At 39.4% G+C, this 18,431-nt stretch overlaps 1 protein-coding gene and 1 non-coding gene across 2 annotated transcripts in view; both read left to right on the top strand.

The window, feature by feature from the left end:
• The first annotated feature begins 7,250 nt into the window (after positions 1 to 7,250).
• On the top strand, positions 7,251 to 7,353 carry LOC149205227 (U6 spliceosomal RNA). Its single transcript, XR_016253186.1, has one exon. It is a non-coding gene; the product is annotated as a U6 spliceosomal RNA (small nuclear RNA).
• Positions 7,354 to 9,603: 2,250 nt separating this feature from the next.
• The window catches only part of LOC149205226 (ran guanine nucleotide release factor, putative (Mog1/PsbP/DUF1795-like photosystem II reaction center PsbP family protein)), a 398,167-nt gene continuing 389,339 nt past the window's right edge, over positions 9,604 to 18,431 (top strand). The window contains exons 1-5 of the mRNA XM_089394961.1: positions 9,604 to 9,652; positions 9,790 to 9,946; positions 10,195 to 10,230; positions 10,589 to 10,726; positions 11,076 to 11,162. Of these exons, the coding sequence (XP_089251087.1) occupies positions 9,857 to 9,946; positions 10,195 to 10,230; positions 10,589 to 10,726; positions 11,076 to 11,162 (351 nt within the window). The 5' untranslated portion in view covers positions 9,604 to 9,652; positions 9,790 to 9,856. The remainder of the gene's footprint in view (positions 9,653 to 9,789; positions 9,947 to 10,194; positions 10,231 to 10,588; positions 10,727 to 11,075; positions 11,163 to 18,431) is intronic.

Below are 18,431 nucleotides of genomic sequence, written 5' to 3'. Positions count from 1 at the left end.
TTGGGGCATTCGACTGTACTCCTCCTAACATAACTCGTCTTTGGGGTAGAATTTTTCGAAGGAAATCTGGATCCTTATATGCCATGCAAATTATAAAAGGGAATTGTATTATGTAAGCAGTGGATTCGAATCCACATTGAAGCCAGAGTGAAGCCTGTCAGCATGTCAGTGTAACGCAGAGTGAAGCCCTGTCAGCTTGGACTATAAAGTTTTTTTTGTAATAGAAGGCTTATTGTATTTCGGAGAGATTGGTGATTTTTTAATTTTTGGGAATTTATTGTTTGTGGAGTAATAAGGTGATTTGTAAATTTTTGGAGTAATAAGGGGATTTTAATTGTAATTTTTTGAAGGGACAAGTATAACTCAAAGTAATTTTACTTTGAGGGGGGTAATTTCTTTTTTACCATATTGTGCAAAAGCACCATTGTAAAAAGTCAAATTTTGAAAGTTGCCTTGTAAAAATTTGAAAAATTGACTAGAGCCAAGTGCAAAGCTCAGTCAATTGTCTCCTGTTTTGACGACTATTCGAGGGTCAAGGCCAAGCCCCGATAGATCGTGTTTTTTTTTTGTGTGGTGTGTTGTGTTGACTATCTTGTCATTTCTGTTCTGATTCTTGGTACGACGCTTCAACGTTAAAATGTCTAAGTTGATTAATTTGTTTTCTGATTCCGACAAACTTGAAGGCACCAAATCTTATAAAACATGGCATCGTCTCATCGAAAGCACACTCATTTACAATGAATTATGGCAGGGAATATGTGATGGAGATGTTAAGCCGAATAAACCCACAGATGCAACTGCACTAGAAAAATGGGAAATCAAGAATGCTAAAGCCTTAGCTCTTATTAAATCGTCTGTGAATGATGAAATGTATGTCCATATAGAAAATGCTACAGATGCATGGTCTGCCTTGAAAACTTTTAAAGACCTCTTTGATACTCAGCCTGAATCAAAGAAAGTTGATCTACAATTAAAATTGTTGCAACAAAAATTAACTGAAGGCGGAGATGTTCTTGAATATATATCAAGACTTAAGAATATTAGGCAAGAAATTATTAATGCTGGTTTTCCCGCAATTGATGATAGCTTTATGGTCACAATTGTAATTGCTGGACTTCCTTCTTCCTATACGCATTTTTTGGAGACTCTACAAGTAACTGGGAAATTAGAGAAACTAAAGTTTGATGAACTCTGTGAAATGTTAACTCAACATGATAAAACTTTTGGGAAGAAGAAGAAAGTTGGTGAAGATGTTTTTCTCACAGAGACCAGCACTAGTAAGTCATCAGCAGATAGTTCTCGAGGCAGAGGCAGATGGAATCAGAATCAAGCATCACATAATCGAGGTCGAAGCCAAAGCAGAGGAAACAATTTTAACAGAGGAGGAAGGAATAATTTTCAAGGTAGAGGAAACAACCAAGGAAGAGGCAATTTTCAAGGACAAGGATATAATAATCAAGGTAGAGGACAATCTCAAAATAGAAGTCAAAGCAGAGGCAGAGGACAATCTTCAGGAAGAGGAAGAGACTTAAGTCAAATTGTGTGTCGAAGATGTAACAAAGTTGGCCATTATGCTGAAGATTGTCGAACTTCACTTAATAAAATTCCCAAGTTTCAGCAACATTCAGCACAATTTGCCAATGATCAAGATGAAGATAACTCAGAATATGTTTTTACTTCCTTGCCAGCATCACAACTTTCATCCCATCTTAGAAGTGACTATGAAGATGCCTGGATCTTGGATTCCGGGGCAACTCAGCACATGACTTGTCGACGTGACTTTTTCTGGAATTTTCAAGATTGCCAACTTAATTCCATTTTTCTTACTGATGATACAAAACATACTCCTTATGGAAAAGGAGTAGTAAAAGTTTTTCTCCCTGGAATTGGAGAAAAAATGATTTCCAATGTATGGTATGTACCCAGTTTTAAGAAAAATTTGCTCTCTTTAGTCACGATTCGACAAGCAGGACATCAGGTGATTATGGAAGATGGTTTAGTGAAGATTAATTCAGTGAAACAGAACTTGAAAACAGTCATGATAGGTTATGAAGATGGAAAACTGTCACGGATGAAAGGGACAATTATTCCAAGGCATTCTGATTTTGCAGGGGCAGTGATTACAGGTATTTCACATATAAGAATATGGCATGTAAGATATGGACATTTGAATTTTGAGAGTCTTTCTCAATTGCAGAGACAAGGAATGGTTAAAGGACTTCCCACATTCAAAAGGGAAAATGCAAAATGTGAAGCTTGCATTTATGGCAAACAAAATCGAGAAAGTTTTCCAACAAGTTCATGGCGTGCAAACAGGCGGCTACAACTAGTTCACAGTGATGTTTGTGGTCCACTACAAACTTCATTTGGTGGTTGCAAATATTTCTTATTATTCATTGATGATTTCAGCAGAATGACTTGGGTTTACTTCTTGAAGAACAAGTCAGAAGCATTTGATAAGTTTAAAATTTTTCGCCAACTTGTTGAAAATGAAGTCAAAGAAAAGATAGGTACTCTCAGGACAGATAATGGGGGAGAATTCACTTCAAATGAATTCAAAACTTATTGCAGTGAAAATGGCATAAGACGACATCTTACAAATGTTTACACTCCACAGCAAAATGGAGTAGTCGAAAGAATGAATCGCACCTTGTTAGGAATGGCGAGATCCATGTTAACTTTCAAGAGGTTAAGTCCAACATATTGGGCAAAAGCAATACATACAACTGTCTACTTAAGAAACAGATCTCCAACTACTTCTTTAGACGGAATCACACCTTATGAAGCTTGGTTTGGTTTCAAACCTCGAGTTAGACATCTTAGAGTTTTTGGGTCAGTTTGTTATGCCTTAGTTCCCAAAGAAAAACGAACTAAGCTTGACTCAAGAAGTTTAAAATGCATAATGATTGGCTATTCTAATGAGAAGAAAGGGTATCGTCTTTTGACCAATGGAAAATTCATTGTGAGCAGGGATGTCATTTTTGATGAAACTGAGAGTAAAAGTGCTGAAGAAATTGAAAATCTTCTTCACAAGTTAGAAACTAAGGGAAGTAAAAGAAATGGAAAACTGCAAAGTCAACCAACTTCACCAAATTGGTATGAACTTGATTTTCCTTCCTCTGAAGATGAGTCATCCAGTCCATCTACATCAACAACATCATCTGGGTCTTCTAGCAGTTCATCCACATCTCCAAGCAGCAGCAGTTCTTCTGACAGTGATTCTCCACATTATTCACCTGAACGACGAACATCAGTTTATATTAATCCTCTTTACAACGATGGAGACTTTACAGAAGCACAAACAAGTGAGCACCAACTACCAAAATGGGCAGTTCAACTTTTGAAAGATGTAAAGCCTGATGAGCAGAATAAAACAGGCACCATAAGGGCACATAGAAGTGAAGGCAATTTTGCCTTGATAGCAAATGATTTTACTGAACCTTCCACATACAAAGAAGCAGTAAAACATAAAGAATGGCAACAGTCTATGGTTGAAGAATATCAAGCAGTAATTGATAACAACACTTGGAAACTTGTTGATTGTCCAGCAAATGTTAAACCCATAGGATGCAAATGGGTTTACAGAATTAAGTATAATCAAAAGGGAGAACTTGAAAAGTATAAAGCTCGACTTGTTGCAAAAGTTTTTGCGCAGCAGGAAGGCATTGATTATGAGGAAACTTTTTCTCCTACAGTTAAATGGAACACCATCCGATTAACACTTGCATTGGCCGCTCAAAAAGGATGGAAAGTTCATCAAATGGATGTGAAAAGTGCTTTTCTCAACGGGGATTTACAGGAGGAAGTGTATATGACCCAACCACCAGGTTTTGAAGTTGAAGGACAAGAACATAAAGTCTACAAATTGATCAAGGCTTTATATGGATTAAAACAAGCTCCCCGCGCTTGGTACGCAAAGATGGATGACTACCTTAAGAAAGTTGGTTTTCAATGAAGTGAATCTGATGATACTTTGTATGTGCGACAACATGGAAAATATCTGGTCATTCTTGTTATGTATGTAGATGATTTGATCATTACTGGCAACCATGATGATCATATTGCACAGGTGAAAAAGGAGTTACATGCAGGTTTTAAGATGACAGATTTGGGATTACTTCACTACTATCTTGGAGTTGAAGTCTTCCAATGTCCACATCATATTTTCATTTCTCAGAGTAAGTATGCAACAGAGGTTCTTCAGCGGTTTGGCATGCAAGATTGCAAGCTAGTTCTCACCCCCATGGAGCAAAACTTGAAACTTTCAAAATTTGAAGGGGGGAAAAGGTGGATAGTACAACTTACAGACAGTTGATTGGCAGCTTGATTTATTTGACAAATACTCGTCCTGATCTATCTTATGCAGTCAGTATTCTTTCACGTTTTATGCAGGAACCACGAGACAACCACTGGAATGCAGCCAAAAGAGTTCTTCGATATATCCAAGGAACAAAAGATTTTGGTCTTCTTTACAAAAAGACTAAAAATTTTGTACTTGGTGGATATTCTGATGCCGACTTTGCCGGGGGTATTGATGATCGAGCATCAACATCAGGTTATTTAATGAACATGGGGTCAGTAACAATATCTTGGAGTTGTAAGAAACAAGCTACAGTGGCCACTTCTTTAGCAGAAGCATAATACATTTCAGCATGGGAAGCAGCACGTGAAATTGTTTGGTTGCACAGAATTTTGCAGGACTTGGGCATTTCTCAGGTAGAAGCTACATCATTATTCATTGACAGCCAGTCAGCCATCAAACTTGCCAAGAACCCAGTTTTTCATTCAAAGACAAAGCATGTGGACACCAAGTATCATCATATCAGATCTCTCATTGCCAAAGATGTCCTCAAGCCAGTTTATTGTCCTTCCGAAGATCAGATCTCCGACATTTTCACGAAACCGCTTGGCAAAATAAAATTTACTAAGTTCAGGGATGAACTTGGTATCTGTTGTAATGTATCTTTGGATCATAGGGGGGAATGTTAGATGATCCAAAAATACAATTTTATCATAGGTTATAAAATTAGAATAAAATAATTATTAATTTAAGATATTAAATTAATAATTATTATTCTAGAATGTTTAATTATTTAATGGAGACTTTTAGAATTAGCATATTGTTGTAACTAGATATGACTCTCCAAATGTGTCGTATCTTAGGCTCTATTTTAGGAGATTAGTTAGCTAGTTGGTTTGAATAGCATTTATTGTAAATGGACACTTGTTATTTAATAAGTGATCCATAATTAGAGGTAGTTAGGACATGGAGCTTATAAATAGCTCATTGCAAGAGTGTTTGTGAAGTTCGGGTGTAAACTCTTGCAAAATCAATTATGTAATTGTTTTTTTTTTTTTTTTTTTTTTTTTTCCTGATTAATAAAATTACGTGTCTGAGGGCACTTCTGCCATTATATTTGTAAGCATAGTTCAATATTTTTCTATTAATGAAATGAAGTGTTTTTATGCTGCATCTCTGTGTTTATGATTATATCTGTAATTTGTTGCATTCTTGTTTAAGTTTGGATCAGTGGTATCAGAGTGGTCTTCTCTTTCTCTGTTTTTCTTTGCATGTCCCCAATGAGGTCAGGATATAAGGAGTTAGGGCTTGATTTGGCTGAACCATTGCAAGATCAGCCTTGCAAAACCCGATGACCTCCCATGGCAGAAGAAAAGAAAGATGAGGGGGTTGGAGATCCTTTCAAAATGTTGCTTGAGGAAGCCCTCAAGCGACAGAGGGATGCGATGATGGATAAAGTTGCCCAGATCCTTCGACGGCTACCCACAAGCCATGCATCTTCATCTAGCAGCCACTCTGGAGGCACCACTCCTTTTAAGGTACAAGTTAACTTCGATATTCCCATATTCAAAGGCTTGATAGCTGCAAATGCCCTAGATAAATGGTTAAATTTGTTGGAAGGTTATTTTTTCAGTTCATGACTTTTCCAATCGGGAAAAGATTACTTTTTGACTTCTCAAAGCTGCCCCACACATCAAGGACTGGTGGGAAACCTACTGTGAGCAAAAGGATGAGAGTGAACCCTCGCCGTTTTCAGCCGCACCCACTTGGAATTCTTTCTGAGACACCATCAAGGAACAATATTACCCTGTTGGGAGCTATGAAGACAAATACATGAAGTGGACCATGCTACGACAGGGAAGGGACCAAGATATGCAGAGTTCACAAATATTTTCCATACCCTTTGCACGAAGCTGGGTATCAAGGATAGTGAGTGGCATTTGGTGCTCAAGTACCGCGACTATCTACACAAGTACATCCAAGATGAGATGGAGTTCCTCGACATTTCCTCGCTCGGCACGACGTATCGGTACGCTGTCAAGATTGAGCAAAAGTTTAAACAAAAGAAGCGAGACTTTGGATCTGCAAATCTAAAGCAAGGAAAGGGCGTCCCCTAACCACAGAACAAAGGACCAAGCCAAGGCGGGGCTACCCAAGACAACCCACCGAATCTGCAAGCAAATAACAACACCACAAAGATGAAGAAGGACATGGGAAAATGGTGTGAGCTCCACTCACAATACAAGTGAGTGTCAGACCAAGCAGCCACTGGTGGCCAAGCTAAAGGCTTTCAAATCAGGCACAAGTTCTGACTTTAAATCAGAACCCGATAAGGGAATTCACAAAGGGAAGCAAATCATTGATGCGGAGCCCAGTGCCATCGTAGCCACCACCAAGATCCAGAGGATTGAGTCTAAAGATCCAGGGGGAACACCTCTTTCACTCATAGATGTGGGTGAAGGGTTCTCTGCTGCAATTCATTGTTGACAACAGGAGCCAAAAGAACCTCTTTTCAGCAGAGGTCGTGAGGTGGTTGGGCTTAAAGACTACAACACATCCACAACCGTACACCGTCAGGTGGTTTCACCAAGGACGAGATCTTCGCATCAGCCAATAGTGCCACCTTCCCTACAATATCCAGCCCTTCACGGTTGAGTTACTGTAAGCTACCATCGCCCGGGCTATCTTATTTACATTCTGTTTATAAGCATAGTTCAATATTTTTCTATTAATGAAATGAAGTGTTTTTTTGCTGCATCTCTGTGTTTATGATTATATCTGTAAGTTGTTGCGTTCATGTTTAAGTTTGGATCACATGGCTTCATTACGGTTAAATGTTGGTTATAGGCATGGTTAAATGATGTGCTCTTGTTATGGATTTTGTTCATGATTCGATAGGTTATTGAACGGTTATATGAATGCATGAGCTTACAAGTGATGTTGCAACTAGGTCTCTTTGGAGACATATGATAAAATTGGAATGATACAGAGAAGATTAACATGGCTCCTACGCAAGGATGACATGCACAAATCAAGAAATGGTCTAAATTTTTAAGCCCCAAGGGTTAGCTTAGTTTGTCGAGTTCTTGTTGCTAAGTACCTTGCCAATTGGGAGGTCATGGGGTCAAATATCCTCAACGTACTTGGGGTTAGGCCTTGCTTGTTTGGCTGATGGGTAGATCCCTTCGGGTTGATCTGCGTGGATTTTTCTAGTGGATGTAGCGGCCACCCAGTGTCTGTGAACCACCCTTAAAAAAATGTTGTTGCAACTAGCTTAAGAGGGTAGTAGGCCTTGATGATTCTCTGATGAAACTAATGAGACAATGAACAAATCTGCATACATGACTTGTAGTTAATATGTTTACAAATTGTTTGTCCAAATGTTTATCATGTGTTTAGCAAGTTTGGGCAAGATCTGAGCCTAAGTATAGATTATGTAGACTTATCATCATCATATATTGGATTCTGGAAAGTTTTGGGCAGTGGCCTGTAGACTAGCCATGAAATTTAGGCACGAAATCCATGACTGTAGGCACAAAACTGTGTATTTGCGGCTATAACTGCACGAAGGACGGCTTGTGCGTGCGATTAGAGCCTTCTGGCCACATGGACTAGACGACATGTGTGCTAATGGGTTGTAAAACTTTGGAAAAAAATAGTTCTAGCTTAGGGAAAGATCATCAATGGATGTTGTCTAACATCTGGGTGATTAGGTGTCCCTAGGAGGTTGTAGTAAGTTTCAAAATGGTGGACCCCACTTCCATAACTGAAACTTGGTCATTGGGTCATGCATAGTAACTCTCGTCTCATGTGTTACCCTGGTGAGCTTGTAAAAACTAGTAAATGTGGGGTGGGGTGTTACAATTACAATTAAGTAATGTATTTATACAAGTGAGGAAGTTGGGTGGATAAGAACACCACTTCACAAAAGCTAGGTGGATAAGAGCTAACAACTCATAAAAGCTAAAAAACTGGGCAATTAAGAATGCCTATGTGAGCTTACAACTCACAAAAGCTTAAAAAGATAGCCGCTTTAGTAACTTTAACACCCCCCTTAAGCGAAACATATAGGGGGAAAACAAAAGGTTAGTATTGGGTCTTGACAACAAGGCCTGCTAAGGTACCCAAGTACAATAATAACCTCTCATAAGCAAAGAAAAGGAGAAAACCTCATGGGAAAAACTCCTCCCCAAAAGAGAGAGAAACATATGTTAAAATGTGATGAAGGAACCCAAAAATGCCAACTGTGGAAATCTTTGAAGCTTAGGGAATCAATTGTATACGTGGTCTTATGACACATTCATGACCTTCTTGAAATACTTATAGGGTAGGTTTCCTATTGAGGAGTCATAGAAGTAGGTGACCTGAGTGTGGCAAAACCATGAGCTACCTGTCACAAACATTATATTGAAGAGTTACCAGCGTTGAGGAGCTACGAGAAACAACTCGATCCCCATCGAGGATGGGATTCGAACATGCTTCGTTACCATCTTAGCCAGCTTTGTTTTGAAACCGAGAGCTATGAGGATTGCATGCATAGATCTAAGCAAGAGGAAAGGGAAAAACACAGGCTTGAGCAACATCGACATGGGCTTCTTTCTTGACCGTGAAGCGTTCTTGTTCTTCACAATGGCAGGGCCAGGAATGTTATGGCGAAGCATTGAGATTTGAAGACTTCAAAGCCTTATGGTGGAAGCCACAACTTGATAACATGCTGCTTTGCATAGAGGATCTCAGATGTGAGAGCTCTGATTGCTTGATCGACCAATTGTTCTATATTTCTCTACGTATACGCGAAAAGCTGAAAGCTTGGTTTATGATTTTGCAAATCAATAAAACTGTGATAATTTAACAATTCCACAAATACAACAATGTCCTCCCATGTGCAGGGATTCCAATAGTAATCAATAACTAATAAGAATGTGGGCAACACCAACGAATAACCATTGTGCAACATATTGATAAAGATATAGCAAAAATCGTGGGCCCTCCCTTGACAAAGTTAGGCCTCCTAAATTGTTCTTATATATTACAATTAAGCAATGTATTTATACAAGTGAGAAAGTGGACTGGGTAAAAAAAAACCACTTCGCAAAAACTGTGAGATAAAAGCTAACAACTCATAAAAGTTATGAAAGGTGATAAAAGCTAACAACTCATAAAAGTTATGAAAGGTGGACGATAAGATTGCGAATGTGAGTTTACAACTCACAAAAACTTAATAAAATACCCGGTTTGATAATTTTTTTTTTAAAGAATGGAAAGTTCATCCTTTTCATTAATGGTAATTCTAACAATTGGATTGCAAACAGAGGCATAAACGAACGGGAGCGATCATCGAATTGGAAGATGGTATGAAACCTAGCTTTGATTTTACGCACCTTATTAATATATAAGTCAATCTACTTTCCACATTTATATTTATGTTTGCACCTCTTTGTTTGTTTTTTTAACTAAATATATTTTGTACATGATGCCATCGAAATTAGATTTGCGTTTAGCGTGGGAGGACGAGAAGCGGTGAAGGGAGAAAGACACGCAATTACGATTACGAACATGCCAGATTTTTCAGTGCCCGTAGAGCTATGCGGGGAACGTCCTCTGTTCGGAGGCGCCATTTCCTCTACATTTCCCCAGCGTTTTCAGGTATGCAATGTACAGAGCTCTAATCATCACTGTTAAAGCAGATGGGTCATCAGCTGATTTAAGACCAAGAAACCGAGAAATTGAGTTGGAGAATGAAAAACGAATATTTTGTCGAATCGCAGAGAGGCTTTAAAATGTAAATTTACTCTCATTGTGAGTCTTGAAATAGTAATTTCGAGTACACTCGTGATTTGATTGGGATAATGGCAATAACTGAAAGAGCGTTTTATTCTTGTTTGGTCATGTAGGATCTGAGCAACATAAGAGAGGTTCCGGATCACCAGGTGCCACTTTCTCTTGACCGCTTATGAATTTGGGTTCCTGTATGATAGTTAACGTGTGCAAAATAAATTATTTGTCCAATTTTATGAAGTGGTTTGTTCTGGATATTGGCGATTCACTATTTTAAACTAGTCAGAATTTGATTTTTGCATGAAGTGGGTTTGCTCTAGAGACCGCTGGGGCATTTTATAAGTTAGCAGTTAAATTTCCATAATATCAAAGTACATGGGCCTATGCGATATGCGTGGCAGGGGCTAATGCTATTGGTGCATCTATTTTGAAAGATAGCAGCGTATGAAGCACATAATTACTACTCACTCGTAACTTCCTCTATAACAAAATTCTGTTTGTTTCGTGAAGGAGGTATTCGCGGATCCGAATCGTGACGAAAGCCTGATTGTTGAGCTACTGGATCTAAAGCATGATGTTGCAGATAACCAAAGTGCATTATGGTTCCTTCAGGACCTTGCTAATGAACAGGATTCTGCTGAAAATCTTGTATGTTTATTATTTTCACTGTCAGCTTTGTCTTTAAGTAGAAACAATTACATGAATTGTTGAATAGTGCAATCAAACACAGTGGACATGATTATGTCTAACCAACAGAACTGAAGTGCCAATATCCGAGAGAATAAGTCCATCAATTGCATAGTTAGCATGTAAAATGTACACCAAAGACAAGGGTATTAGAGAAAATCTCTAAGGCGAGGATAGTGACATTATCTGGAAATTTGATGCCTTTTCAATTGAAACAATGCCATTGCAAATGATAGAACTTTAGGCAAGCTGTTTAGTTTGGGATAGAATTTGTGTTTTTTTCCTATTGATGGTGTTGAATCGGTGACAGGTGGTAGAAAGTGTGAGTACTGTTGCTCCATCTGATGCCCCTTTCCTTGATCCAGCAACTGTTGTCACGGCTGCAGTTGGGCAAATGGTAAGCATTCAACTTGAAGCATATTTCCGTATTTGATTGGGCTTCTTGTGAAGTTCTTGTGTTATTTTAGATATTTGGTGCTCAATCTTTTTTCATATATAGATATTGACAGCATTTGTTTTTACTTTATTAATAATTTGTATCAAGTAAGGGGATTTACTGAACAATACCTCTAATATAATGGGTGACTGTATTTCAAAGTTATCAAATTTGGGATTGGACCAGAACTGGTTTGCCCCAAAATTCTGAACCAGAACTGGTTAGCCTAAAAAATTACTAACCAGACCTGAACTGGATGAAGAACTGGTTGAATAAAATGCTCGTGGAATATTCAATTTTTTATAAAAATAAATATTCATGTGCATCAATGAAATCTAAAGATCAAACAATTAGACACCAAATATACAAAGTTTTCTTATTTATATTGCATGTAAGGGTGCAAATAACAAAAATACATCAAAATATAAGTTCCGAGATACATAGAATTAAAGTTCTAAGAGAGCCTACATAAATGTAGAGGCTGCAAATGGCCTCTAGAGTACAAAATCTTCACACTTTAATCAGATGGCTACATATATCATCTGAAGTCTGGCTCATTAGACTAACCGGTTTGAGTCTAGGAATTTGAAATTTGCTTTCTCTTGGTGAATGGCTTCAACAACTACTGTCATTTGAAGTTTTAAATCCGTTGGCACTATTGAGAAACCTACCTTTATCGGTTTGAACATCATAATCCCATGATTCTTAGTTCAAGGGGTGCAGGAGGAAGGGGTACAATGTTCTGTTTGTATATATGTTGAAATCTTGAAAAAACTGTTAGTCTGCTGAAAGCTAAAATGCACCCTAATTTCATCTTCTCTGTGTGAGATCTGATGGGTTTGATTTCATCATCGAAAATCTTGAAATGCAGGTCCCATTTTAACTTTTAATTGTATTTAATATTGAAAGTGTTTTTTTCCCAAGGAAAACCTTGCAGGATTCCCCCTCTTCTTTGGAATATTTGGATGGAAGATGGCTCAACTGCTAGTCATAATAGTGGTTGGTAACTCTAAGGGACTCAAGCATATTTGAACTTGTGACCTATGGCCTTCCCATTGACAGCATGCCTTAGGTGGATGGTTCAATTGATTGAGCTAAACCTTGTGGCACACCCCTCTTCACTTGGAATAGTTGTATGGAGGGCGGCTCAATTGCTAGCCATAATAATGGTTGGTAATCCTCAGGTACTCAACTGAATTTGAACTTGTGACATATGACCTTTCCATTGGTTGCATGCCTTGGGTTGATGGTTCAACCGATTGAGCTAACCCTTGGGGACAATTAACATTGAAAGTTATACAATGTTGAAAAGGAGGTTGACTTGGCAACATTGCTATGTCGAAGGTTGTCCACTGGATGATGGACAAAGTAAGGTTTGATGACTAGATGATGAAGTTTTTTTTTCAATCTGCTGTTTCTCTTTTTTTTGGGTTCCTGAACCGACCAATTGGACAGGTTCTGACCTAACCTGAATCGGTCGGTTCAAAAACGAATTTGTTTAAAGCCAGTTCAGACAACAGATTTGAATCAGGTTAGGGCAAAAAATGGTTAGAACTGGCTTGTTCAGTTCAAACCAGCTAGTCTTGATAACATTGCTATATTTATATTATTGTCGTCTTCAAACTCTTGATTAGAAACTTGGTTGTTTTTAGCATTGATGTTTCCTTTTGAATTAAACTGGTAATGCATAGATTGAAGGTTTTAAATTGCTGACTTTATTGCAAGTCATGCTTTATGATTTCAAAGCAACATATTTTTTTCTAGAACGATGATGTTGTTTTTTATGCATCAACCAGGCAATTTATGTAATTGACATGTTGTCACGATTTAGAAAACTGGATCAGGTTAAAGCAACTTTCACAAGCATTAACAATCTTTTTTAATAAAATGATTACTTTTACTATTAATAAAATCAGTTATGTACATATTGGCCATTTTCTACAAAAAGGTCCGGCAATGTGGTAGTCACCACAATGTAATGTCCCTTACTGAAATATACCAACTAAAGTTGCAATTCCTTGATTTTTATCTTGCAAACATTTTGTCAAACACTTTGCATGAAAAATCCCTTCTATGCTAAACAACTAACCCAACCAAAATATCACAAGCAAAATATCATTGAAAACAATTTTATTGAAAATAGCATATTTGTCTATTAATACCCATGGTAAAATTCCACAACCAAAAATACCACTGTAGCTGTAAAACCCTTCTAACACAATAGCAATACAACCAATATTTCACAAACAAATTTTACAACAACAAACTCTGGCAAATGATTTCTAAGAACCTGACACGATTTGGCTGGAAAAATAGATGGAGATGACAACACTGAAATATCCCTTGCAAACTGCTGTAGGTGACTTTGTCGGAACAAATTATTGAGCTGATTCGACCTCCCATTGAGATGCGCAATGACCCAACAAATATTATCTCAATTTGCTGAGTGAACTTGGACAGTAAAATCAGGCTGAAACAACCCACACAAAACCCCCAAATTTCGCTTATAGACTGATAAACTTGCCCCTCTTGTCTTTCAGAAGCTGCTGGTGGCTAAATCGACCCACAAAAACCCCAAAATTGCTGATGAAGATTGAAACACCCTTCTTGGAAGAGCCATGACCTGCAGCAGAGAGGTACCCCGCCCCCCGCCCCCCTCCCCCCCCTTCCGCTTTTTGCCCTGTATGGTAGCAAAAGAATGCTATGGCCTCCTTTGGCTTTTTTTGGCTCCCATGATTTACTAGATGCCCACGTTTTGGCCAAAAAGTTGAATCTCCTTCTTTGGAAATGAAGATTTGTGAAGAATCTGAGTGATTCTTCCTTTTAATTAGCTACATTGGATTTGTTTCTGTTAATTTTAGGTATGTTGTATGCTTAGAGCAATTTACTTCAATTTTTCACATTAGCTCAATATCAGTTCCATATTAGCAATCACATCAACGTGATAGTAAAGTGCGGATAGAACATAAACATAAACAACAGAAGGCAAGCCAAGACAAGAGGACATGTGGCACTGAGGGACAAACCCCAATGTGGGGAAACCCTTGATCAATTCTTCTTATATTCTTCAATAGTTCAGCAGAGAGAGAGATAGTACAAAATTACAAATACATAAAACTGATATTTATGACAGCAGAGGTTATGACAGTGTTCAATCATGAAGAGTGCTGTAGCATGTCCCTTGACAGTGAGAGGCTGCTGATCTGATGAGGGCATCTGTGGCTGTACTAGTCTTCCTTCATAATCTCCCAACAGATATATAATCATCATCAATGCTTCAGAATATTGGCATCCAATCTGCATTTGAAACCAGCTCTACAAGGTCTGAGATAAGTCTGAGTGCAGACTCCTTCACCACACAGGCTTACCTTATGATTGTGACTTCCACTTGCAAGTATTCCCATACCTGAAACAACCTTTATCATAGCGCTAATGTTAATTTTAGGTATGTTCTATGCTTAGAGCAATTTATTTCAATTTTCACAGTGAGCTCAATATATTTTCCAGATTAGCATTCACATCAGTGTTAAAGTAAATTGCAGATAGAACATAAACATAAATCGCAGAGGACAAGCCAAGACAAGAGGACACAAGAGGTGGCGCTAACCAGGGACAAACCCCAATGTGGGGAAACCTTGATAAATTCTTCTTATATGTTCTTCAATAGTTCAGCAGAGAGAGAGAGAGATAGTACATTTACAACAGAAGTCAACACTTAAGACTTTTTAGATAAGAGAATAGAACTTCTCTACATGAGATCAGTTGAAGACATGCTGCTTCAACTGATTCTCCGAGGTGACACCTTCACCTATCATTGTGCTGCATCTTGTCATCATGCTGCACCTCACCGTGCTGCACCATGTTGCACCCATCATCACATTGCTGGACCTCATGAGCATGCTGTACACATCATCACATTGCTGGACCTCATGACCATGCTGTACACATCATACTCCTGCACCATTTGCTTGCTCCATCAAGCTTCATTGCTGTCCCAAGTACCATTGCTGCACCATGTACTAGCTGTCCCATCTATACATGCTGTACCCTGCTGCTCCATGCACTAGCTGTCCCATCTAGACATGTTGTACCTTGCTGCTCCATGTACTGTTTCATGTACTTGCTGTCCATGTATTGCATCATGTACAACTATACTGCAGTCCCACTTTAACACATACAACACACATAGATTTCCATGCTGTCACCTACAACACATATAGGGTCCTTCTTAAGTGGCTAGGTCACCTTTTCTAGCTGCGTGTAGGTCTCCTCAATTGCTATGAATCTGGCCTCTCTTTACTGCGGACTTAGGCCTCCTCTAACTTGCGGATTTAAGCCTTCTTTAACTGCGGCCAGACCTCTACCTTAACTGCTGCTAGAGCTCTCCTCCATCTACGGCTGAGTCTCCTTTCCACCTGCAGCTAGGGCTTTTATCATGACTGTTGCTAGGGCTTGTTTGTGGCTCCATTTAGATCTGTGGCTAGGGCTAGGTCTCTTCTTTAGGACAGCAGTTTAGGTCTCCTCTAGACCAGCGTTGAGGGCATAGAACTTCTCCTTGTTGCGCTATAGTAGTCTCCCCTTCATGACTGCGTCAAGGCTGATTAAGGCTTTTTCATTAGGGCAGCGTAGAGCCTAGGGCACTCCCTCTAGATAGCGTAGAACCTTTCTCCATTAGGGTAGCATTATCCCTTAGGATCTCTCCTCCTACTAAATCCCAAAGACAAGTAGAGAGGAAGAGATCCCAAGTGAGTGTGTCCAAATGACTTTCAAGGCACCTCTATTTATACTAAAATGTTGAGCACATGTGGGGTTTATTTGATTGCTGGCCGACCTTGGCGAATTGTCCCATAACATAAATAAATTCATATCTCCATGAATACTTATCGGAATCGGATGATCTTTAGATCAATCCTACACCTCTCGATGAGAGGGATCCAAGAAAAATATCAACTGCCATTAATAAGATGACCCACATGGAATTTGGCCGTAGTTGCCAATTTTAACACTCCCTTTCAATTAGAGAGAACTCCATCCGCTGATCTATATGTTCGACTGTACTGTCTCTGCTATCAGTGCCCTGCATTGCTCTGCTCTACTCAGCTTTGCTCTGCTGAACCATGAAGAAGAAGAATTGATCGAGAATGTCTTATACCATTCTCTACTGACCCGAAGTCAGTTTTATTGATCCTAGATCAATATCACAAGAGAGTGTCTCAAACCACTCATACTGATCCCAGATCAGTTTCATTGATCGTAGATCAATGGAGGTCATCCTAGCATAGGGAATATAGTAGATACAACGATGCGTCCATCGATAGTACTACTATGGTCCCTAACCCCATTTCCCTGCTCAATGATCAGATGAGAGGTACTTCCCATGAGTCCTAGACTGCATGGGTAGGATGCCTCGACAGGAGAACTAATTATTCTGTCCCTAAGTTGCCTCGGGGTATCACAGGGGAAGGTTGAGCCATTCACCCTATACACAGTGCACCATTAGGGGAGGGTGAGTCGCCTTATGGTCGTGTGTTGCTTCAGTAAGTACCCTAGCCCCCTTCTGGAGCTCCCAAAGATCAATGCATGTAACATGCAGGACCCTTATAAGAGGGTCTCTCAACGACTACAAGTCATTCGGGAAAGTCACAGATTTGACCTTTCCCCGGGGCTTAGACAGAATGTCTGCGACCTGTACATCGGTATCAATGCGATGGAGCCTCGTTGATCATCGACTTACGATATCCCTGATAAGGTAGTATCTGATGTCTATCTACTAGAGCAATCATAGAATACGGGATTACTCAACAATCGAATCCCTCCTTGGTTGACACAGAAGATTACGATGGTATCCATCATGTGTACAAACAGCTCACTCGAGAGCTTCCACAACTAGGCAACTTCACATGAGATCATACTCATAGCTATGTATTCGGTCTCAGTGGTGCTTATAGCAACCGACTTCTGCTTCTTGCTCATCTTGGATATCGAAACAGACCCCAAAGAGAACCAACACTCAGAAGTACTCTTGCGATCCTCCACACTGACTGCCCAGTCAGCGTTCGAATAATCATGCAGCTTCACATTTCCAGCAGTGTATCTCAATCCATGAGAGATTGTGCCGTTAAGATTTCTCAAAAGATCCTTGGCACCAATCTAGTAAGGCTCAACCATATATGAGCTCATCATGCTAACTACAAGACATATGTCCGGACGGAAGTTCACCAAGAACATCAACGTGAATGAGTTTATGAAACTCAGAGGCATTTCCCAAATCAGGTCCAGCATCACTACCATATAACTTCTGAAAGTTAGGATCCTTGAGGTAGTAATGGGCTTGCAGTTTATCATTCCACATTCGGTATCCAACTCCCTCTTACTTTGTAATATCCCTTATCAGGAATATTCCTCAAACACAAGCAAACTCCAACCAGAGATGGACTGGGAGGGCATTTACCAGATATGTCGCCTTTGAAAAGAGGACGAGATCTGGAGGCTACCTGGCCCTTTCCAGACTCTGTCTAAGAGTATAGGAGAAAACACACAAGTGGTATAGTAGCCGGGAAGCTCAAAGAGATAAAAATAACAATGGTGCAACATATAACAATATAACCATAAGTAGATACTCAAGAAATGCAGAGAGAAATGCTAAGCCATTTTATTATATTGAGTAATAGAATGAGTACAGGAGGTGATCAGAAAGATGGCACCTCCACTTGCACAAGGCAAGTGAAGAAATACACTCAAAATAGCAAAGGAATGGCCTCTCTTTGAACTGCGTCCAAGCTGCTAGAGAACTGCCGTGCTGCTGCTTCTAGAAATCAAATGAGGATTTGGGGTTGTTCCCCTCCTGAGAAAATGCTGAAACTCTGGAATCGATTCTACTCAGAAAACCCAAAAAAACCCAGAAAGCTTTTCTGAAACGACCGACCCCCGAAAATCGCCCCCTTGAGGACCCACGTAATCCCTCAAGGCTCTGCGCTGCCGCTGGAATAAACCCACCACAACTCTGCCTGAAATTCAGCCAAAATCCTCCAATATGCAAGAGCTGATCCCCTGCTCAACCTCCCAACACAAATCCACCTGCAAAACCTCAATCCAGAACTCCTGCTAGAAAGAACTGCGTCATCCCTCTCAAGACTGTGTAGTCATCCAAGATGCTCAATCCTCCTGCCAAAATGCTGATGAAACTACTACAAAAATACTGATGGAAATACCTTGCCCGAGCAGGCACTC

The sequence above is a fragment of the Pinus tabuliformis genome, chromosome 1_2 (genome assembly GCF_031772625.1).
Source record: "Pinus tabuliformis cultivar Carrire ecotype Pingquan chromosome 1_2, CPIR1, whole genome shotgun sequence".
Classification (NCBI taxonomy): Eukaryota; Viridiplantae; Streptophyta; class Pinopsida; order Pinales; family Pinaceae; genus Pinus; species Pinus tabuliformis.
This window is presented reverse-complemented; position numbering and strand designations above follow the sequence as displayed.